The sequence below is a fragment of the Gobio gobio genome, assembly GCF_949357685.1.
Source record: "Gobio gobio genome assembly, chromosome: 9".
Lineage (NCBI taxonomy): Eukaryota > Metazoa > Chordata > Actinopteri > Cypriniformes > Gobionidae > Gobio > Gobio gobio.
Genome location: NC_137115.1, coordinates 45,596,364 through 45,621,152, shown reverse-complemented (window position 1 = coordinate 45,621,152; position 24,789 = coordinate 45,596,364). Strand labels below are relative to the sequence as shown.

The window sequence follows — 24,789 nt, the reverse complement described above, 5'->3', positions numbered from 1 at the left end:
CATGAAGGCTGGAAATAAAAAAAAAACCTTATATTCAGGTGTGCAGAATTATTAGGCATGTTTTCTTTTACAGATAAAATGAGCCAAAAAAGAGATTTAACTTAAAAGTCAAAAATTATTAAATGCCCATGAGAAGGATGCAATACTAGACATTGCAGTTAAGGCATGACCAATAGACAGGGAAATGCTCATTGGGTCAGCAGGATCAGACAAAAACAGGTGGTGAAGAAAATACACATGTTGACCGCAAAAGAATTAAGAATTAAGGTGAAGAATTAAGTGTGAAACCATCAGGAACCCTTTAGTCTCCATCGCCACCATTTTCCAGAGCTGCAACCTACCTGGAGTCTCCAGAAGTGCAAGGTGTCAGGATCTCAGAGACTTCAGTTAGGTAAAGAATCCTAAAAAATGACCCCCACTAGATAAGAATCACAAGCTGAAGTGAATCAATTTATCTGCAAAAGAAAACATGCCTAATAATTCTGCACACCTGAATATAAGGTGTTTTTCATTTCCAGCCTTCATGAACAATTATATATCACTTATAAATTATTAAATACTAAATTAATAGTAGTTTATTAGGATTACTGTGGTTTGGAATTGGTAAAATGTGCCTGGAAAAAAATATACGTGCCTAATAATTCTGCACACAGTGTATGTCAAAATTTACTTTATTTAGCTATCCTCACTTACATAAATGAACTATAGTGTCCTGACCACACTAGTAAAAGATTATATCTGGTGTCTGAATAATTTTTGGTTTGACTGTATATATTGAAATAACAGTAAATAAAAGCATTAAATAGAATATTTTCTGGTTGTCAAAAACAAGTGATGATCTACATCTGGAATCATTCGTTTTCAGATGCCACTTTGGTTTGATATTTTGTGAATCATGCAGTAAAATGTATACATTTTTAAGTACCAAAAGCGTCCCAATATTTTTGGGGCCACTGTACTCTTTTTATAGAATAAGAAGTCAATATAAATCACGTCTTGCGTTTATCAAATGAGTTCAAAGCTTATCAGTGCTTTGTGCTTGGCGGGATGTGAATATTTTACAGGCTCAGCTTTGCGTGTGTGACTGGCTCATAAATACAATGTACTGGAATTAATTATTAAAAAGCAGCAAGCTAGACAAGCTAAGATGTGATGACAGCATTGTGATTAAATCTGACAGCATTCACTGAAATGACCAAAATATTTCTGAATGTTTTGACTTTATTAATGACATGCACATACAATGAAATGAAACTACCCATCACTATTTTGAAAGGAACATATTTCTGAAGCATTGTTTCTAAAAAAGCAAAAGCAATCACTGCTAGATGTTTAGAACATGGTCAGCTCTCCATCTAATTAATGAATGTATGCTGCCATCTGGTGGCCGTATAATAGACTCACAGTCACACAAAGACCATCTCACTTACCGAACTTCTTCTCCTGCAAAATCAAACACCTTGGTAATTGTGATTTTGGAGGATTCTTTCGGTTTCTCCTCCTGCTTCTGAGGCGCTGTAGAGGGTTTACTGGGCTTATCTGTGCTAGCTGTAGATGTGGACTATCAGAGATACAAAAAATGATGCACATTATTAAATAAAACGAAAGCACAAAATAAATACAATAAAAAAAGGTTTAAAAAACTGACTGTAGAAACAAGGCTATCAAGACACTGAACCACATACAAAACACAATAAGCTAAATGTTTCATCAGCCCAAATTAATACAATTTAAATAAATGGCAAGAAAAAACAAATGTCAGTACAAGAAAATTAAATAAACATGAAATAATAAAATTGTAAAACAGTTTTTTGCAATTCTGAAATATTTTGACAGGCTGATCTGAACTCTTAAAAGGAACACGCCACTTTATTTGCAAAATAAAGCTAATTTTCCAACTCCCTTAGAGTTAAAGAGTTGAGTTTTACCGTTTTCAAATCCTTTCAGCCGATCTCCGGGTCTGGCGGTAGCACTTTTAGGATAGCTTAGCATAGATCATTGAATCTGATTAGACCGTTAGCATCTCGCTCAAAAATGATGAAAAATGGGAAACAAAAGCGAGATGCTAACGGTCTAATCAGATTCAATGATATATGCTAAGCTATGCTAAAAGTGCTACCGCCAGACCCAGAGATCGGCTGAATGGAATTCGAAAATGGTAAAACTCAACTGTTTAACTCTAGGGGAGTCTGAAAATGAGCCTATTTTCAAAAAAAGTGGCGTGTTCCTTTAAAGTCGGCATGGAATTGCATGAAATTCCCTACTCTTATGTGTTTCTGAGTGAAATGGCTTCACAAAAAAAGAAAAAGAAAGTTGGGCAGGAATGGAGTGGAATTTGTCCATCAGGTTTTGATTGGATGGGTGGATGGTTGTGGTTTGCTATTGGTCGATCTCATGTGAGTGACAGGTTGTCCCACCCTCGCGCCAGTAAGCACGTCATCAGAAAAGAGAAAAGATGTTGTAGCAAGAGGAAGGGGAAAGTTATTCTGATTGAAGATTACTAGGGCATATGAATTAAAACAAATGTGCAGAGATAAATAATTTATAATAAATACAAAAAATAAAAAAAGAAATGTAAATTTCGATTTAATGGTAAGACTTACAGGTTTTTCCAACATATCCACATCTTCAGAAGTCTGAAGTCCTTAACAAATGTAAACCTTCTTTATTTTGAGTGTTTTTTACTTAAAGGGATAGTTCACCCAAAAATGTTAATTCTGTCATTTACTCACCCTCAAGTTGTTCCAAACCTGTATGAATGTCTCTCTTCTGCTGAACACAAAGAAGATATTTTGAAGAATATGGGTAACCAAACAGTTGATGGACCCCATTGACTTCCATCAACTGTTTGGTTACAGACAGAAATTATGACAGAATTACATTTTTGGGGTGAACTATCCCTTTAAGTTTCTTAAGTTACCTGCTGAGTGTCTGCACTCGAAGCCGATGTTTTGGGTGGAGCGCCGACATCACTCAAAAAACTAGCCCAAAGATCATCTGCTTTCTTCTTCTGCTGATCTTCATTGTTCCCTCTTGCCTTAGTTACAAAAAGATCTTCTTTTGGCTCATCTTCATCTTTCTGTTGGTCTGTCGAACCTCCCTCACCATCTTCTACCAGTTTGAGGCCTCCTTTTTTCCTTTTTCTTTGGAAATAAGGGGAAAGTGAGAACATTTTACTTACGAATTTAGTTGGGTTTAAAATACACGTCAGTAATATTATACCTCATCGGAATGCCTGCTTTAGTTTTCTTCTTTTTCATCTTCACATCTTCAGACTTCTGCTCGTTGTGATCCTCCCCTTCCAGTGCGTCCTCCTTCACACATTCATTCATGTCATCCTCGCTCAGATTATCATCTGATCAATAAAAGGAAAAAATAAACCAATGGGAATTAATCATATTTATGACCTTGAGATGAAATAAACACATACCAGCTTATGATGCATTTACATTTACTATGCATTGCTGTACTGGTGCATTGTTGTTCGAAAAAGGGAAAAAAATAATACTATTAAAAACAGTCACTTTCAATAACCTAAAAGTATTTTAAAATTCTTTGGAGCAGGAACATCTGAAATGGCAGGTTTTCTAATTCCATTGACCTAAATTAATCTATGAGTGGGAATATTTCTCACTCAATATTTCTCGCTTAAAGGCAGAATGTTCTGTCTTCTGATCCAATTTGTTTTTCCTCTCAGTACCAGCTTGTTTTTAAATATATAGATGCCACCTCTTTATCTCCCATTGTTTATTACATTAATAACAGCCATTTCATTTAGTCCTTTAGCTTCTGCTGTACTCAATTGAAACTACAGTGTCCGGACCTCCACCGATACATAAACACACATAACGCAATACAAAGAATAATAATAAATGGTGCTCGGGCCCTAAAAATTATTTGATAAATATAGAATGGCATATTCTTTCCGAACAGGCTCTCCAGGACTTGAGACATCTTGTCCATACATAAACACACATAACGGGATAACGCAATACAAATAATAATAATAAATGGTGCTCGAGCCCTAAAAATTATTTGATAAATATAGAATGGCATATTCTTTCCGAACAGGCTCTCCAGGACTTTTATATAACATATTGCCTGGATGTACATGAATCTGACCAAGTCACTATGTTCAATGGTTGGATCTCCTCTACCCACTGAAGAGCCTTAATCCAGTGCTTCATGATGCAATTTATGGCACTTCTAAGATCAGGACTGCTGGACAGGACCATGAAAGACCAGCAGGGGTTTGGTGAATTATACCAGTAATTGTTTTCATCCTTGTCATCACTGTCACAGCCAAATAAACATCTTTCAGAAAGGAGTAACATATTAATCGTTGCGTGGATCTGATCACATAAAACACCTGAGATCTTCAAAGAGGGATATGAATTAATATACCATCTAGATAATACTGAGAATACTCATTGTCTAGAATAGATAAGTATGTATGAATCCAAAGTATGAGCATTAGCTAGGATACTTTTTGTGCAATTGTGTTTGCATATCAGATCACTATCATACATGTAAAAAAAATACATATAATGTCAAAAGTGAGGCAGTATATGTGTACATATATAGAGCAAAGACGATTTAGCTACATCTGTGCTCTTGCTCGTGTACCTCCATGTTAACACATCGTGCTAAAATCTCTTACCAGAAGGGACATAGTCTATATCCTCATTTGAGGAATAACCATCCGAGTCGTAGTCCGAATAATTCATCCTTATTTCTCTGTGGTGTGCTGTATCAGCTGCTAAATCGGATAAAGACTCCGAGAACAATCACAAGAAACACTGTGGCTAACCAGCTAGCTTTACTAGAGCCGAGCGTGTTAGCTTGCTAGCATCTGATCTATAAAAGACTCATCAGCCTCCAGAATTGTCGTTTCTTTTCAACTTCAAATTCATTAGGTTGTACTAACCTTGTGCTAAAAACAATGACAGAAATGTACAAATATGTAATAACAACAACAACATAAATAAATAATACTAAACTTGTTTTTTTATTATTATTATTATTAAAGGTAATTAAAGGTACATTTTATTATTATTTTATTATTATTATTATTACGGTCATTATTAAAAAGTAATACAGTAAAAAATGACCACATTTCTGCCCTCCGATTCGATGACAATTTATTTATTTATTTTAACATGTTCATGTACCAACCCAACAGTGACAGAATTAAAATAAAATAAAAACTTAACAACAACAATAATGAACGTGGTAATCAAAGGGGACATTTTATCATACAGGTAAAGATTAAAAGTAATAATAATAAAATATAATTTATAATATTCTGCCTGCCTGGCTATTTCAACACTGCACAACTTAAGATAAGATAAAATAAAATAAAATAAAAACTTGCAAACGACAGTCACATTCTATCCATATGATATGTGAATCATGCTTTATGGATACCGCGAAGGGACAGGCGCTACAACCATACAGGCCCCGCCCTCAAGCCTGTCGCAAATCGCAGGTGACAGCTAGATAATCTCAAGCCGGACATAGTTGTGGTCATTAAAACTATACATTTCCCGGTTTTTCAAAAGTGTTACAGGGCGTCGGTAGTGCTTTTAGTTTAATGAAAGTAAATCCGCGCACTCAGCGCACTTCCGCAGTGGAAGTGAACGTTCATGCAGATGGATGAGCATCTGTGCTAAAAACAAACGCTCTGCTCAAGCCCACATTCATTTTCTAATGCTGTTATTCGGATTTGACACTTTCTTCACGCATGATCGCAGTGTTGATCTTAAGAGAAATGCAGGACGTGGAGATAGGATTCGTCAAGCAGATCCTCAGTTTGAATTTGGTGCCGAGGAAAAATGCCACCAACTGCGGGAAGAACGACACATCTCTGTGCGATTTCTCCGGTGAGTCTTCAGGCAGCAGCCGACATTATTCATCAGTTCAGTCAGCTCATGTTTGTGCTGCTATAAGATACTATTGTCGTGTTGTATGATTTGCATTACAGTAAAAAGGAGCTCACGCTTTCAGGCTGGTGATGGGTTAGCAACTAATGCTAGTTTGTTAGCTTGTCCTGCTAAGGTTACTTATGTTCGGTGTTTGCTGAAATTATAGTGTAACTGATAGATGGACATCTATCTATCTGTCTATCTTTCTATGTGTAGTTTTATCTATCGTCTGTCTGTCTGTCGTTCTATGTGTAATTATATCTATCTATACGTCTGTCTGTCGTTCTATGTGTAGTTCTGTCTGTCTATCTTTCTGACGTTCTTTCTGTATCCGTTAGTATGTCTGTCATTCTTTCTGTCTGTCTGTATCGTTCTGTCTGTCTATCAATCGTTTTTTTCTGAAGTTCTTTCTGTTTATCTGTCGTTATGGCTGTCTTACCTATCTGCATCCGGAATGTATTGACAGCACTTCACTTTCTCCACATTTTATGATGTTACTGCCTTATTCCAAAATTGATTAAATTCATTACTTTCCTCAAAATTCTACAAACAATACCCCATAATGACAACGTGAAAGAAGTTGGTTTGAAATATTTGCAAATTTATTAAAAAATAAAAACCCCAAAAATCACATTCAGTTGATCGGACATGATTTGGAATGGCACACACCTGTCTATATAAGGTCCCACAGGTAACAGTGCATGTCAGAGCACAAAACAAGCCATGAAGTCCAAATAATTGTCTGTAGACCTCCGAAACAGGATTGTATCGAGGCACAGATCTGGGGAACGGTACAGAAACATTTCTGCCTCATTGAAGGTCTCAATGAGCTGTGCTAAGCTGCGATAATTCCTATCGACCAGCTCACTTAGCCCAGCGTTCGTGGCTCGAATATGCGTAATGTTCTGTCTTTATAAAGTATCTTCTTATTAAACTGTTTGTACACTTAAAGTTCTCAATGCTTCGGTTTGCATGTAGGGACCCTTATTATGCTACCGTGTTAGTGTGAGACTATTTTGAGCCTTGTTAGTAGTATTAACTAGCGATTTAATTTTACGTACTCCATGCCCCATAGACTGGCATTATAAGCTAATCTGTTTTTAGAGATAAAACTCTTTACATTCGATTTTCATGAAAACGCATCCCAGAGAACGATCTACTCGGTAACCATGTGTTAATTACCCCTAGGTTCCTTTTTCACCGGAGTTGTCCTTTAATTAGTAGAACAAAATTAGAATAACAAAAAGAACCGATAAGAATACCGTTAAAGTACTGGATTGATAAGCAGTATCGGTAAGCGTAGTAATACTGTTACCTTAACAATACCCATACCTACTAAGCACACAGCCAAGATAACAAAGGAGTGGCTACGGGACAACTCTGTGAATATCCTTGAGTGGCCCAGCCAGAGCCCAGACTTAAACCGGATTGAACATCTCTGGAGAGATTTGAAAATGGCTGTGCACCAACGCTCCCCATCCAACCTGATGGAGCTTGAGAGGTCCTGCAAAGAAGAATGGGAGAAACTGCCCAAAAATAGGTGTGCCAAGCTTGTAGAATCATGCTGCGTTCACACCAAACGCAAATAGAGCTTCAAAATTGCGTCTACCGTGTCTAGTTGGACACGAACATTTTGAATCCATTCGCGCGTCCACAGCGAATTGGACATGCGTATAAATCGTATAAATTTGCCCTCAGTCAAAACGATTTTGCAGACAACAAAAGATAGATTCATGACACCAAAGATCGGCCGTTAGATCCACACAAGATGAACCACTACAGGACATCAGAGCCAGCGGCAAACGTCAGAAGGACTAGCCGAGGAAAGGCTGCTCTCGCCGGGGTTAATGAGCGCTGAGCGCCCGGTGATCGACTGGATCTCAGAACTGGATCTTTTTTAAATAGGCGCTCTCTTTATAAATAAACCACCGATTTGAGCTTTAAACAACTACATTCTCACCTGAAAAAGTCTTAAAACTACATTTTGGGACCAACAGTAGTATTTTTAAAAATGATGCAGGGTTTCTCATCACGTCACTTTACCACATGACAGCAGCAAGCAGGTTCCTGATTGGTTAACACAGTGCAAATTGACGGCAATGTTCAAATTTTTCAACTCTGGCGTCAGACGCGAATTTGCTTCAAACGTGTTTTTTTTTGCTTCGTTCAAATGCACAAAAAGCACCATCCGCGCGTAATGCACGTATCGTGCAAGACGCTCAGTTTGCGTCAAATTCGCCTCATTCGTGCGAACGAGGCGGAATCACGTCCATCGCGCCGCAGGACCTCCAGACGTAGGACCTCAACGCGCCTTTCCATCGACTTAACATGGAAATCACTCGCTCCTGATGCTCTATTCGCGTTTGGTGTGAATGCAGCATGACACTCAAAAAGACTTGAGGCTGTAATTGGTGCCAAAGGTGCTTTAACAAATCTATCTATCTGTCTATCTATCTCATTCTTTCTGTATGTCTATCTGTCGTTATGTCTCTATCTGTCTGTCTATCCATATGTCATTCTATCTATCTCTGTCATTTATCTGTCTATCTGTCTGTCAGTCAGTCTAACCGAATTTCTAGCCATTTGTCTACCATTTCATTCATCCATCTATCTTCCTGTCTGTCTGTCTTCAAGTTGTGTGACAGAAATAATGGAGTTAAATATTTAATTAACAGGACCACAGACTTGTAATATAACAAATGATGCTTTACCACTAACTATCAGTCTTAATTTCCATGATGCCAGTCATTTAGATCTTTTCTTAGATTCTGTGGGAGATGTTTACATCACAGGCGTGGGAAGATTTGATAGACTCTGTTGGCTTTGAATGTGTTTCTTCATGCCACTGTGTGATGTTTTTCTTTTGGCAGAGATGTGGTATGGGGTGTTCCTGTGGGCTGTTGTCTCCTCATTGGTGTTCCACCTGCCTGCCGCCCTCCTTGCTCTGTCAACGCTCCGCAGACATAAGATGGCGCGATTTTTCCCAATCGGCATCCTGCTCATGGCTATCATCGGCCCGCTCTTTGGAGGGGTTCTCACTAGTATGTTGTTTTTTTTGTCTAGTTACATCTGAAAAATGTCATATGCAAAATGCGTAGATTCTTTTGAGATTAAATAGTCATTGAATATTTTACATACAGACTTGGGGCTGGTTAAAAAATATAGATTTTTCTGATTTTAATCGATTCTCAATGAATGAACGGAGCATTGTAGCGCGCCTCCCATTCAATAAATCAAAATAATCTTTGGGCTTTGTTACTACTGATATGACACAAAGTCTCAGATTTCAAATTACGTCCATTTTATTACGAAATTCAAAAACATAAATACCGTGAGATCGTTCTGGCGCAGCTCAGCTCAAGAGAAGCGCCAGCACGGAGCCCACGTGAACTGATCTTCTCTTCCTCCTTAATACCAGTAACAGCACGAAATAAACATGAATGAGCATCTGAAAGTGTGTTAAAAGATACAGTACAACTTACCGAAATCCGTATCATGTCACATGGAATGGCTCAATCAGTGTTTCAACCTTGGAAAGATGTCAATAAGCGAGCAATGTCATGTCACATTTACCTCACAAAAACTAGGGATGGGACTATACACTTAAACTCACGATACGATGCATCTCGATATGCCAGGGTTACGATACGATACGTCACGATACGATATCAAAAAAGAAAATATTACTGTATAACAACAACTTATTTATTTTTGTTTCAGCTGCACACAGGGAAACACAACACTTTTTCTCTCCCATTTCTCGTTGATGACTTCTGCCGTGATGGTTATATAACTCTGTGTTGCACGTGAGGTCCAGCTGTCGTGGTCAGGGCGACACAGTCGGCATTTTTTAGATACTCTTTCACGCTTTGTTTGGTTTCATTGTAAATTTCCGGGATTACCTTCTCTGAAAAATGTCCTCGACATGGCATCTTAAACTTGGGCTCCAGCACATTGAACATTTGGATGAATTTTCTGTTCTCTACCATGTTAAATGGAGCCATATAGTCCGCTATGAATTCGCCAATGAGCCTGGTTATCTGTTTTGCACGCGGACTTGACGGAGGTAGAGTTGGTGTCAGCGCTTGTTTCATGGTCAGCTGTCCCTTCAGTAGGCTCGTTTTCTCCGGGGCCGTCTTCACATTTTTGTGGTGGTTCATGTTTGATGTGTTGGGCGTGTTGTACGGAATGACAGCATGGCATAGCTTACACACAGTCTTAGTCTTGTCAGTTACTCTATTGCCGTCTTTGTCTTTTTTAATGAGAAAGCCAGACAAATGACTTGTATCCAGGCGGAGCGTCCTCAATTTCGACCTCATTTGACTCCATGGTCGGCTGTTTGGGGGCAAGGCAGTTGGTGCTAATGCTAATATTTGTTAGCTCGCTGCAGTGTTGTTGTTGCAACATGCGCTGTCTTGACGTGACGACGTACCGCACCGTTCCCCGGATATAATTTTTTTTTTCATTTAGTTTTTTTACCCTGCTTGATCAGCAGATGGTGCTGCCAGCCTGCCACCATAGACTGTATGTCTTCCCCATATACATACACACACATATAATACACTAAATTATTTATATACTACGCAAATCATGCAGCAGTGCCATCTATCTTTATTTCGCGATCCATTTTTTTCGACCTCGATGCGTTTCGTCACGTTTTGTATCGCGATATTTTGTCAAACGATATTTCGTCCCATCCCTAACAAAAACCATATCCAGTGGCCATAAACTCATTAGTCTGCTAGAAAAATTTACTTTAGAGAGGAGCATTTAGCTAAATATATGCCCCATATCACATAGTCCAGTCATTATATATTTTAATGTTCTTCAATATTTAATTCATGTATGAATAAAAGTTTATGACAGCCACCATTTAAATGTTTATATTTCAAAAAACGATTTGGAGTAGAAATATGATTATGTAATTGCAAAGTTAATATTATAACTTTATTATTATTAAAGAAACTATTGCATGTAATGTTCGTATACACATTTTTACCCTCAATATTATAGTAGGCTAATATAGTCTAATAGGCTACAACTGAATCCCATAGTTTACAGTATTATTTGAGAGATTTGATTTCCTTGAGAAAATTTGTCATGTATTCTAGGAGTGTAACGGTACAGGTATTCGTACCGAACCCTTTCGTTACGGAGCACGTGTGTACCAAACGGTTTTCCTAATGCAATCTTTAACAGTTAACGGTCGGCTTGTTTTACACCGGAACATACTTCAATCCTAGTGCCCACACGAACATATTAAAGGATTAGTTCACTTTTAAATAAACTTTTGCTGATTATTTACTCACCCCATTGCATCCAAGATGTCCATGTCTTTCTTTCTAAAGACAAAAAGAAATTAAGGTTTTGGATGAAAACATTCCAGGGGTTTCCTCCATATAATGCACTTCAATGGACTTCAAACGGTTCAAGGTCCAAATGACAGTTTCAGTGCAGCTTCAAAGGGCTTTAAGCGATACCAAACGATGAATAAGGGTCTTATCTAGCGAAACGATCAGTTTCTGCAAGAAACCGAGCAGTATTTATGCTATTATTATACCTCTTATCAGACGAACGTGATCATCTCTGAGCTCAGCTATAACTTCCGCCAAGTTAGGTCAAATACGATCGTGGTCATAGATATATCGATCGTAGATGCCTCATTCTACTGATCCGTGCAGGCGCTAATGAGGCATCTACGTATACATCTATGACCACGATCGTATTTGACCTCACTTGGCGGAAGTTATGGCTGAGCTCAGCGATGATCACGCAGAAACGGATTGTTTCGCTAGATAAGACCCTTATTCATCGTTTGGTATTGTTTAAAGCCCTTTGAAACTGCACTGAAACTGTCATTTGGACCTTGAACCGTTTGGGGCCCATTGAAGTCCATTATATGGAGGAATGTTTTCATCCAAAACCTTAATTTCTTTTCGACTGCAGAAAGAAAGACATGGACATCTTGGATGACATGGGGGTGAGTAAATTATCAGCAAAAGTTTATTTAAAAGTGAACTAATCCTTTAAGTATTTAGTCCATTTCATCACGAAATTCAAACGATAAATGCCGTTTTGACGCTCTTTAATGTGGCGTGACTGATCACTGTATAGGCGCGCATGTGAATGCGATCATCTCTTCCTAAAGAATAAACATGAATTAATATCTTAAGGTATGTTGAGGATACATTAACACTTACTGAAACGTATCATATGCCGTGTAATCGATTAATCATGATTCGACTCACTGATTCATAACGCTTCGAAGCTTCATGATGCCGTGTTTTGAAATCGTCATCACTAAATAAGTAATTATTTAATATAATATAATATAATAGTTTTTTGCGCACAAAAACTATTCTCGTCACTCCATAAAGTTATTGTAGAACCACTGTAGTAAAAAAAAAAAAACGTTTAACTGATAGTATTAATAGGTCAAAATTCATACTATCGGTTAACGGTTAAACGGTCAAAATGAGCATCCCTAATACAAACTCCTTCATATTCATGACATGTCATGTCCAAGGTGTCATGTCAGTCTTATGCACACCCCTTCAAGTAAAGTGTTACCTAAATAAATAGCAATTTTGTAAAACTGCTGCACCGAACCGGAACTTCAAAACCGAGGTATGTACCGAACCGTCAGTTTTGTGTACCGTTACACCCCAAATTGTACCTGATATATAACCAAAATAATCAATATTGAATCGGAATCGAATCGCAAGCTTGTGAATCGAATGGAATGGGTAAATGTGTGTCAATACCCAGCCCTATACAGACTACATGTATAAATGTAAACGTTTTCTTACAGGTGCAGCTATAGCAGGAGTCTATAAGGCGGCTGGGAAGAGTATGTTCTCCTTGGAGGCGTTGGTGTTTGGAGTGGGACAGTCGTTGTGTATTTTTATCATTTCCTTCTTCAGAGTGCTGGCGACCCTGTAGCACTGAGACATTGGCACACCAGGCTGCCGTCACGAGGAGAGGAAGCTGTTCAGTCACCTGGGCGTCATATGCAAAACATGGAGGCCTTACTTCCCAAACAGTCCCAACAGTTTCCTTTGATACAGAACTATGGTATTTTTTCCCCAGATGGGTGATGAGTGCATCGAGTTACATGGGACTTTTCATTTGAAAATGAAACATTACGAGCTACCTTTAAAGCAGGTGGAGTCATCTTGCACATGTGTTTTATTATTATTTTTTTTATTTTTATTGATCATTATAGAGGACATTTTGTTAGTTTCTTTTCATTTTCCTTTCTTAACACTAAATTAGTCTTTCATAAAGGTAAAGACTCATACAATGTACATATACTAAAGCCCATTCCAGCTTGCTCTTAAATCACGCTTGAGAGGAACAACTTGCATTCACTTTGCACTGATTATATGAATCCTTTAGGCCAAAGGCTAGACATTTCAATTTGTTTCTCTTCTTCACACGGTTTTCTATATTTTTTGCCCTTGATCGTGGGCGTATTTGGAGGGATTACAGTCGGACACACTTGTCTGTGGACTTTGACATTGTAATCGTTTCAAAGCACAAGTGGCTTTTGTTGGTTAAATTTCATATTTGTGACCATTCAAAATCGTTAAGAATTTGTTTTCCAAGTGGGCTCCAAGATTTGGCCTATTTCTGTATATATATATTAGTGATATAACGTTGCTTTGACACTTGTTTGCCCATAAGATTCTGTATGTGGCAGCCTCACCTCTTATGCCTAATATGCGAATGTAAATCATATTTCAGCTAAATCCATAATATAATCACTTAAATCTTCACCAAAGAAATGATAACACTAATCTACAGCTGTTATACGTTTCAGATACTGTTATTTTGAACGACTAAATCAACTAAAATTACTACAGAATGTACAGAATTATAAATAATATCAGAAACCCGCACGTTTATGCGCAGAAGTATATACAATAATATGCTTAAATTGCATATTAAAAAAATGTAGATGTTCTCCCTTATTCTTGTTCAGCAACTGCATTAACAGCAAGAGGTGTTGAAAGGGATATGAATATGAGTCTTTAGACTAATCTGAGGAGTTATCAGCCCGACATCTAAACCAAATTTAGTTTTACATTTCTTCAGTATGAGCATTTTGTAGACTTGTGTTCTCCCATATTACAAGCCCTCAGGAAGTTCTTGTGTTCTGGAAGTTTCTTTAACGGTTGGAGCGCTAACATTCGTGGGACGCACTGAAAGCTATGCTTTATTCGTCTGAGCCTATGGTCTCTCAATTGCACAAATGGATTTATTTTTCTAAAGTCCAATCATTCATGGTGGAGTGACTGCTCATTGTTTTGGTGGTTTGTTTTTGATTGTATGGTCTTCTTGAGAAATTGGATTTGCTCTTTACGACGTGATACTTTCCATTTATTTTTTTTCTGGGCAAGTTTGATTTTCTTACTGTATGATAAGTGCCAATTGCTAGTATTTTCATGAAATAAAATGGTTTAGATTATAATAACTCCACCTTGTTTTGATATCGTAATTTGCAATTCTTCTGTTCGGGGTGTTACGTGTTGGACAGGAGTGTGTGCCGTACATGAAAATTACAGCTGAAATAGTAGTAAAAACGATTAGGTTTCATTCCAAATGGAGGGCGGTTTACTCATGCAACTCTCATCTGTGGTTTAGTGATGCTTCTGTGCTGTCCAGCACTTCCACACTCACAGATGGCTCTCCTGTGTTCCATTAACATTCACCGGCCAAATCTGCACAAGCGCCACTTGCTGTGTACTGAAGAGAGTAATGTGCTGCAGAGCGATGACTCAAATCATGAGGGCTTTTGTGCTAACGGAGGCCCGGTTCTGGATTGGAGTAAAAGGACATTGTAATATGAAGTGAAAACACTATTTTTTTTACACCAGCTGCAGGTTTAGAATTGCTGATTTTGTGTTATCACTTTGCATAATTACCTTAAAGGGATAGTTCACCCAAAAATGGGAATCCCACCTACAGGACTTCAAGGATCTGCTGCTAACATCTTGGTGCCAGATACCACAGCACAACTCTTTAGAGTCTATGCCTCGACATAAAAGTAATCCACACTGCTCCGGGGGGTTTAAAAGGTCTTCTGAGGCGAATCGATGGGTTTGTGTAGCAAAAAAATACATATTTAAAACTTGATAAAGTAAAATATCTAGCTTCCGGCGGACCACCTTCTGTATTCAACTTAAGAAGAAAGTGTAACGCATCTCGACGTTCAAAACGCTTACGCTATGTCCGACGTCATCTGGTCCGCCGGAAGCTAGATATTTAACTTTATAACGTGTTAAATATGGTAATTTATCTTACAAAAACCCAACGATTCGCATCAGAAGGCCTTTATTAACTCCCCTGGAGTGTGGATTACGTTTAAGAATGGGCTGCCATTCACTGTCATTATAAAGCTTGGAAGAGCTCGGATATTTATTAATATATAACTCTGATTGTATTCGTCTGAAAGAAGAATGTCATATACACCTAGGATGGCTTGAGGGCGAGTAAACATGGGGTAATTTTCATTTTTGGGTGAACTATACCTTGAATTTAACATTATGAACACCTGCCTAATATGCTGTTGGTCCTGACCCGTTGAGGCATGGACTCTAAAGACCCCTGAAGGTGTGCTGTGGTATCTGCCACCAAGACGTTAGCAGCAGATCCTTCAAGTCCTGTAGGTTGCAAGGTGGAGCCGCCGTGGATTGAACTTGTTGGTTCAACACATCCCACATCTGTCCCATGGTCAGGGGAACACCTTGAACTCTTTATCCTGTTCCTCAAACCATTCCTGAACAATGTGTGCACTGTGCATTATCCTGCTAAAAGAGGCCATTTCCGCCAGGGAACAGCGTTGTCATGAAGGGGTGCACCTGGTCTACAGCAATGTTTAGGTAGGAGGCATGTGTCCGGACCCAGGGCTTCCCAGCAGAACATAGCCCAGAGCATCACACTCCATCCACCGCTTGTCGTCATCCCACAGTGCGTCCTGGTGCCATCACTTCCCCGGGTCAACGGTGATACATACACAGCCTTCCACGTGATGTGAAAGAAAATGGGACTCATTGGACCAGGTGACCTTCTTCCACTGCTCCAAGGTCCATTTCTGACGCTCACATGCCCATTGGTGGACAGGAGTTATCATAGGCACTCTGACTGGTCTGTGGCTACGCAGCAGAGTGTGATGCACTGTTGTGACACATTCCTCCCCTAACCATCATAAAAATTTTGTGCAACTTGTGCCAGACCAGATGGGATATAGTCTTTATTACCCACGTGCATCGATGAGCCTTGGGCGCCCAACACCATCGCCAATTTGTGGTTTGTCCCTCCTCTGAACACTGTTGGTAAATTCTCACCACTGCTGACCGGGAGCAAACACACAAACATTTGCCGTTTCAGAGATATCCAATCCTTGCCATATCAATTTGGCCATTGTGAACGTCGCTCAGATCTTTATTCCTTCCCATTTCTCCTGCATCCAACATGTTGATGACAAGAACTGATTGTTTGCTTGCCATCTATTCTACCCAGACCTTAAAATGTGGCTTTGTTAGGAGATGATCAACGATATTCGCTTCACCTGGGACTGGTCATAATGTTTTGTAAATTTGGTTGTAATATGCAACCAAAATAAGGGGTCATCTATGATCTCAAAATGTCTCTTGCATGATTTAAAGAACGTGTAGAATGAATTGTAGGATGTGGTTTACATCGCAATATCAGGTTTAGAGACATTTCTACAATGACATCTTGAATATACTTGCAGTGTGTGATGTAATGCGCATGTTAAATCAGATATGCATTTATGCCGATAACAATTCATACAGATAGAGGTGACTGCAGAACGTTTCATACCTTCAGATTCACTCTCTTTTTACATGTTGTAATGCAGGCAAGTATAATCAAATCACTGGCATTGCCAAACGTCCTTTGACTCGAACCAAACTGAAGCTGCGTTGAGAAAGGAAAGAGGGATAAATCCATGAAAAAGCCAGGACTCGTAATGACACAACAGAATTCACTTTTTAATCATTATTAACAAGTATAGGTATTGATTTACTCTTTTGTTTTTTAAACGCATTTGTTCATAATTCATTCTTTTGTACATAATCTGGCGTGCAAGGCAAAGGTACACATAGAAAATAGATTTGCGCAGGGTCAGTCCATGTGTGTCTCAGGTGAGAGGGATTCAGTTCTTTGGTCTGATGTTTCTCCCTGCGTTGTGTGCTCCTCTGAGACTGTCTCCCTCCTCTCCTGGTTGGTCACTTGCTCGCTGGGCCCGGATGGGCTCTGCTCTGATTTGCTGTTTGTGACTGTTGTGCTGTCCATCTGATCAGTGCTGTCCTCCTTCTCCCTAGATTTCGCTGTGAATGCACACGAGGAACACGTAAGTGAGATGTCGAATTGAAGTACTGCACAAACTGTATATATAATGGTGTTGGAGTGGAGGGAATCTCTTCCTCCGCTCACCTTCCTCACCCTCTGGTAAATCCTCTGAGCAGGGCGTCAGTTCCCCCAGGTTCACTCGCTTTCCCCCCGGTGACCTTTGCCTTTTTGGCAGCGCAGCCTTTAGCTCTGAAAGAGGCCATAATAACATTGAAAAGTTACATATAGTCGATTTTTGCTTTCAGAATAAAAAACCCAAATTGCAAATTGAAAAATATGATTTTAAACACCATATGAAATCAAACATTTTTTAGGCTTTGTTAGTCTACAACCTGTAGCTTTGAAGTCATCTACACTACCATCCAAAAGTTTTGGGTCAGCACAATTTTTTTAAAGAAATTAAAACTCAAGCCGCGGTCACACTAGACTTTGAGAATGCGAAATTTCTTCGGACACTGCAACGATCGTAATACGACATCACACTCTGAATTCAACATATAACAATTAGTAATAAACTCAATGTAAAAAATATACAATATACTCGACTTTACTGCAAATATCGTTCTTTTAATTCAGCCAAGAGGTTACGCCATGACATATCGATCTTCTACTGGTCGCACGTCTTCACGTGATGTGAATACGCAGCTAAGAGTTCACCAAACTTGAACTTTGGAACGCAACAAAATGAGCTTGCGTTTCTGGTCTGACGCATTCGTATGCACATTTTACTGTAGTTTTAATCGAATAAATGCAACCTTGGTGAGAATAAGAGACTTATTTCAAAAGCATATATTAGCCTGTTCCTACCAGACTCTCGTACATTTCATTTGTACAGAGTCTGGCCACTCTCCATTGACAAGCGTCAACTTCCTTGAAGGCGGCTACTCTGTTGAAGTTTAAAACTATTGGATCTGCCCAGAGCCACTCTGGATCTGCCATAACCAATCGCTAACGTTTGGTTGTGACGTATGTCATCTCAAACTAGCGCACAACATCAACGTCGGGGAGGGCGACGTAGGAGGGCGGAACCAGGCTAAAGGCTGATTTATACTTCTGCGTCGGACCTACGCCGTATCCTCTACGCCGCAAGTTACACGTTGGTTTTCATTTATACTTCTGCATTTTGTCCGCGTCAATGTGCAGTTACACATGCAGACCACTAGGAGGCAGTGTCCATGGGCATGTTGATGGCTTGTTTACATTAGCTGCGTCTGAAACAAGCGGCAACCTCCCGCAGTTTCTCTTGAAGCCAATACGGAAGTGACATATACTGCAATTCATCGACTGGCCACTAGGGACAGGCTCCAGAAGGGAGCAGAATCTCATTGAGCCCCATGTTAAAATGCCCAACTTTACAGCAGAAAAACACATGTTTACAGCCTGGTACAAATTGTGGTTTTGGTCTATACGGCTAATTTTGCCCTTCATGACAACTGTGAGGGGGTCATTTTTTTTTTATAACTCATTTGTTTACATTATATAAAGCATTAAAGTTCTGCATAATTAAGGGCGTGGCCACTTCGAGTGACAGGTGGATAGCCATTTATCTGCTGTCTGTTAGTCATCGCGTCACTTCAGCTCCGCCCACGTCCCGCCTTTGTGCCCATTTTCTGTTATCCAGGAGATGGCATCGGCCAGCTCGACCCTACTTTGCACTTCAGAACGGCTCATCAGAATCCTATGGGTGACGTCACGGACAATCCGTCCATATTTTTTTTACAGTCTATGGTCCGAAATCAAATACTTCTCTACTATATAGTTTGGGAAAACCGGATGCCAACAGAGTAGTATGTCCTAATTCATAGTATTCGAAAAACAGTAGGCGAAAGGTACCCGGATGACCTACTACTTCCGGCGAGATTCTGAAGTGTGCATATGATGGACACTTTACTATCCCATGAGGCCACGGGAGACGATTTATGAATGGAGGTGATGGGACGCAACTGACGCTGGTAGGTCACATGATCATGACAACATGGCGGTTGTAGTACGTCCGGATTACATTCATACTACATTCATTCATACTATATAGAATAGGGTGACCATATTTTGATTACCGAAAACCAGGACACTCGGCCCGGCAATGAGATACTCAAATGATACTCGAAGTTTACTCAAAGATACCTTATTAATTTCAATACATTTAAAGTATGTCCCCTCTGTATGGATAGAAAATTGTTATATTAGGGCCAGGACAGGACTTGAAAATAGGACATGTCCTGGGAAAACAGGACGTTTGGTCACCCTAAAATAGAACATAAATTAGAACGAAGTTCGTTCAAATTCAAATGTAGTACCAACTCGCATAGTACGCAATTTCGGATGCAGCCCTAGTCATTGCATGCGTCTCAATCAGCTCCCTAGTTCAGTAGTCAGGGCTCTGGTCAGGACATAAGTCCACGGGCTGACTCCCTGATCAGTGCCCTGACTACTGAACAAGGGAGCTGATTGAGACGCACCCGAAGTATCAGCAGCAGTGATGGCGGCAGATTGCGGCTTGAGTTGTTGTATATAATACAAATTAAGCATCTCTAGCTGATTAGTAGAGTTACATAAGAGGCGATCTGGCGCTGGAATGCGTTTTTGAAATCATGCAGTGCTCGTGGCGCTGTTTTCAGTATCGGTAGCTCGTGCACAGACTAGCGCTTCAACCGATTGCTGTTGCGGAGACTTTAGTCGTTCCGTTGAAATCACAAAACGAAATGCACCCATTGTGATGTGTCCCTGTTCTTGATATAGTAATCACTGATTTACATCTTTGGTTTTAATGAGAAAATAATTAAACTATACACAGAGGATCTATGTTTTTATTCACTAACATAAAGAATCTCTGCACTACAACATATTGCGTTATATAGCAGATGTAAGGATGAAACTATATCCCATTTCTGGACACACACACTCCTATCGCAGATAGGTTTTTTATTTATTTATTGACCTGAGGGAGGGGTTCTGGCAGACCAATCACAGTGCTTGGGGTCCGCGTAGAATTGACGCGCTGTTACATTTTTGGAGTGGTGCTCGTCAGGGTACGTCGTAGGGTATGCGCGCATCACACAGCCTACGCCGTAACTACGGCATACACTCGACGCAGAAGTATAAATTGGCCTTAAAGGGATAGTTCACCCAAAAATGAAAATTCTGCCATCATTTACTCACCTTCAAGTTGTTCCAAACCTGTATGAGTTTCTTTGTTCTGCTGAACACAAAAGAAGATATTTTGAAGAATCTTTGTAAACAAGCAGATAGGGCAACCATTGACTACCATAGTAGGGGGGAAAATACTATGGTAGTCAATGGTTGCTCTCTCTGCTTTGTTACAAACATTCTTCAAAATATCTTCATTTGTCATACAGGTTTGGAACAACTTGAGGGTGAGTAAATGATGACAGAATTTTCATTTTTGGGTGAACTATCCCTTTAAGCCTATATGCTAGTTATCTCTAAAAAGTAGTTTGACAGATTCCTCCAAATAATACCTGCAGCTGACTAGCAATAACATCAGCAGATCTTCTTCAATGTGTTTTCAACGTCACATTGACAGTTAAAACAGCATTACATTATTACTCTTCAAACATCTCCCTCGTATTACATGTGTGGAATTATTCCGAAACACAAAGTGAATGCAAGTGACATATTGTGAGTGACAGTTGTGAGACATCAGAGGCTCACCCTCAGGGTCAAGCATGGCGGCGTGTTGGAGGAGAGAATCCTCGTGGACAGACACGGCACGGCGCTGGGGAGAGGGCTTCATGCGGGGCCGTGGAATAGGGAGGGTCTCTACGAGAGGAAATACGGTCAGACTGTGTCCGTTCTTATAAAAGACATTAACACAATACAGCACAATGTCTTTTATGCCTTTGATTATACAGGACAGGGAGGACTGACAGTGGGAATGGGAGGAATTGTGGAACATTACGGTCGGGATTCAAACATGTCATGAGCGTATGAGCCGTCACTGCGCCACAGCTATGAACATCAAAAGGTCGTTTGCAACAGATTCACAAGTGAGAAAAATATCTGCATTAGGATGTATGGATGTAGGGTGGAACTTGAATGAAAATAAAGACAAAAATGACAGGCCGCTCACTGTCCACAGAAAATGCTGACACATACGCAACACTTGACACCGCCAGGGGATGTTCATCTTATCACATTATCACAATATTCATATTCTCACTAATGTGGTTATTGCACTAAGATAACATTTGGAGCTACAAAGAGTATTTTGGACAAACACTCAAAAGAATGAATTCATTTTCATCAGGGCCCATTTGCTTCAGTCTCACAAGCATTGAATTACATGACTGATGGGAGAGGGCTAACTGAATTGTGTTTGGCTGAGCTCTGGAAGAGCCGGCAGACTCTGAGAGCTTTAAGATCAGCAATCGAGGCAATGAAAAATGAGGGAATGGTGTTGAATGAAAACAGACACTAGTCGAGTCATTATGTGGCCCTACTTTATTATTATAAATGAACAGTGATGGATATCATGAAGGCCGAGTGTGAGTGTATACATGAGACAAAGTGAAAAGATTATATCTATCTATCTATCTATCTATCTATCTATCTATCTATCTATCTATCTATCTATCTATCTATCTATCTATCTATCTATCTATCTATCTATGTATCTATCTATCTATCTATCTATCTATCTATCTATCTATCTATCTATCTATCTATCTATCTATCTATCTATCTATCTATCTATCTATCTATGTATCTATCTATCTATCTATCTATCTATCTATCTATCTATCTATCTATCTATCTATCTATCTATCTATCTATCTATCTATCTATCTATCTATCTATCTATCTATCTATCTATCTATCTGTCTGTCTGTCTGTCATGATCTGGAGAGATTCTGTATGAAGGAATGGATTTTTGTGAATTTTATGGATAAAAGATTAAAAGGATAGATAATGCAGATTTATTTTTACAGCCATATTTGATCATATTTTCCAGGGGTTCCAATAATTTTGACCACAACTGTATATATATATACAGTGAGGAAAATAAGTATTTGAACACCCTGCTATTTTGCAAGTTCTCCCACTTAGAAATCATGGAGAGGTCTGAAATTTTCATCGTAGGTGCATGTCCACTGTGAGAGACATAATCTAAAAAAAAAAAGAAATCACAATGTATGATTTTTTAACTATTTATTTGTATGATACAGCTGCAAATAAGTATTTGAACACCTGTCTATCAGCTAGAATTCTGACCCTCAGACCAGGCCTTTAAAATGTCCACCTCCACTCCATTTATTATCCTAAACTAGATGCACCTGTTTGAGGTCGTTAGCTGCATAAAGACACCTGTCCACCCCATACAATCAGTAAGAATCCAACTACTAACATGGCCAAGACCAAAGAGCTGTCCAAAGACACTAGAGACAAAATTTTACACCTCCACAAGGCTGGAAAGGGCTACGGTGAAATTGCCAAGCAGCTTGGTGAAAAAAGGTCCACTGTTGGAGCAATCATTAGAAAATGGAAGAAGCTAAACATGACTGTCAATCTCCCTCGGATTGGGGCTCCATGCAAGATCTCACCTCGTGGGGTCTCAATGATCCTAAGAAAGGTGAGAAATCAGCCCAGAACTACACGGGAGGAGCTGGTCAATGACCTGAAAAGAGATGGGACCACCGTTTCCAAGGTTACTGTTGGTAATACACTAAGATGTCATGGTTTGAAATCATGCATGGCACGGAAGGTTCCCCTGCTTAAACCAGCACATGTCCAGGCCCGTCTTAAGTTTGCCAATGACCATTTGGATGATCCAGAGGAGTCATGGGAGAAAGTCATGTGGTCAGATGAGACCAAAATAGAACTTTTTGGTCATAATTCCACTAAACGTGTTTGGAGGAAGAAGAATGATTAGTACCATCCCAAGAACACCACTCCTACTGTGAAGCATGGGGGTGGTAGCATCATGCTTTGGGGGTGTTTTTCTGCACATGGGACAGGGCGACTGCACTGTATTAAGGAGAGGATGACCGGGGCCATGTATTGCGAGATTTTGGGGAACAACCTCCTTCCCACAGTTAGAGCATTGAAGATGGGTCGAGGCTGGGTCTTCCAACATGACAATGACCCGAAGCACACAGCCAGGATAACCAAGGAGTGGCTCTGTAAGAAGCATATCATGGTTCTGGCGTGGCCTAGCCAGTCTCCAGACCTAAACCCAATAGAGAATCTTTGGAGGGAGCTCAAACTCCGTTTCTCAGCGACAGGCCAGAAACCTGACTGATCTAGAGAAGATCTGTGTGGAGGAGTGGGCCAAAATCCCTCCTGCAGTGTGTGCAAACCTGGTGAAAAACTACAGGAAATGTTTGACCTCTGTAATTGCAAACAAAGGCTAATGTACCAAATATTAACATTGATTTTCTCAGGTGTTCAAATACTTATTTGCAGCTGTATCATACAAATAAATAGTTAAAAATCATACATTGTGATTTCTGGATTTTTTTTTTAGATTATGTCTCTCACAGTGGACATGCACCTACGATGACAATTTCAGACTCCTCCATGATTTCTAAGTGGGAGAATCTATCTATCTATCTATCTATCTATCTATCTATCTATCTATCTATCTATCTATCTATCTATCTATCTATCTATCTATCTATCTATCTATCTACAATTGAGAGTCAAATGGACTCATTTTTTATAGTTATTTTTTGCATAAGGACAGCCCAATAAAAAAAAGACACACACACACACACACACATATATATATATATATATATATATATACACACACAGTGGTGGTCAGAATTATTGGCACCCCTGGTAAGTGTGATCAAAGATGGCTGTAAAAATAAATCTGCATTGTTTATCCTTTTGATCTATTATTCAAAAAAATTGCAAAAACCTAACCTTTCATTGAAGTAAAAGAATGTATTGTCGGGGTGAAATCACATTATGAAATATGTATAATGTCACCCACAATTATTGGCACCCCTAGAATTTTTTATGAGTAACATATCTCTGAAGTATATTCCCATTAATATTAAATTTTTTAGCACACCAGGGTGACTAGGAACATGAAATTGTCTAGCTATGACATCTTGTTTCACAGGAGTATAAATATGAGGAAACACAAAGGCCTAATTCCCTTAATTATTCATCACAATGAGTAAAACCGCAGAATATAGTTCTGATGTGCAGTAAAAGATTGTTGAGCTTCACAAAATAGAAAGTGGCTGTAAGAAAATAGCTAAAGCATTGAAAATTCTCATTTCAACCATCAGGGCAATAATTAAGAAGTTCCAATCAACTAAAGATGTTACGAATCTGACTGGAAGAGGATGTGTGTCTATATCGTCTTAATGCACAGCGAGGAGGAGAGTTTGAGTGGCCAAAGACTCTCCAAGGATCACAGATGGAGAATTGCAGAGATTAGTTGAGTCTTGGGGCCAGAAAGCCTTTTAAAAAAATCAAACAACCCCTACATCGCCACACAGAAAAATCCTCC

At 39.3% G+C, this 24,789-nt stretch overlaps 3 protein-coding genes across 4 annotated transcripts in view; 1 reads left to right on the top strand and 2 right to left on the bottom strand.

The window, feature by feature from the left end:
- cfdp1 (craniofacial development protein 1) overlaps nucleotides 1-4,859 on the bottom strand; it is a 37,164-nt gene extending 32,305 nt beyond the window's left edge. The window contains exons 1-6 of one of the 2 annotated variants that reach the window (XM_079825927.1): nucleotides 4,661-4,859; nucleotides 3,223-3,355; nucleotides 2,921-3,143; nucleotides 2,733-2,769; nucleotides 2,604-2,644; nucleotides 1,431-1,561 (exon numbers count right to left, since the gene is read on the bottom strand). In XM_079825927.1, coding sequence (XP_079682053.1) covers nucleotides 1,431-1,561; nucleotides 2,604-2,644; nucleotides 2,733-2,769; nucleotides 2,921-3,143; nucleotides 3,223-3,355; nucleotides 4,661-4,727 — 632 coding nt within the window. In that variant the 5' untranslated portion in view covers nucleotides 4,728-4,859. The remainder of the gene's footprint in view (nucleotides 1-1,430; nucleotides 1,562-2,603; nucleotides 2,645-2,732; nucleotides 2,770-2,920; nucleotides 3,144-3,222; nucleotides 3,356-4,660) is intronic. The other variant, XM_079825928.1, reaches the window with a different exon arrangement.
- A 600-nt stretch (nucleotides 4,860-5,459) lies between these two features.
- tmem170a (transmembrane protein 170A) lies at nucleotides 5,460-14,404 on the top strand. The gene is made up of 3 exons (XM_079825093.1): nucleotides 5,460-5,882; nucleotides 8,795-8,965; nucleotides 12,736-14,404. Exons 1-3 carry the CDS (start codon nucleotides 5,744-5,746, stop codon nucleotides 12,864-12,866), a joined length of 441 nt encoding a protein of 146 aa, XP_079681219.1. The 5' UTR covers nucleotides 5,460-5,743; the 3' UTR covers nucleotides 12,867-14,404.
- A 2,512-nt stretch (nucleotides 14,405-16,916) lies between these two features.
- The window catches only part of carmil2 (capping protein regulator and myosin 1 linker 2), an 81,920-nt gene continuing 74,047 nt past the window's right edge, over nucleotides 16,917-24,789 (bottom strand). Inside the window, exons 38-40 of the mRNA XM_079826095.1 lie at nucleotides 20,976-21,083; nucleotides 17,388-17,492; nucleotides 16,917-17,281 (exon numbers count right to left, since the gene is read on the bottom strand). Coding sequence (XP_079682221.1) covers nucleotides 17,076-17,281; nucleotides 17,388-17,492; nucleotides 20,976-21,083 — 419 coding nt within the window. The 3' untranslated portion in view covers nucleotides 16,917-17,075. The remainder of the gene's footprint in view (nucleotides 17,282-17,387; nucleotides 17,493-20,975; nucleotides 21,084-24,789) is intronic.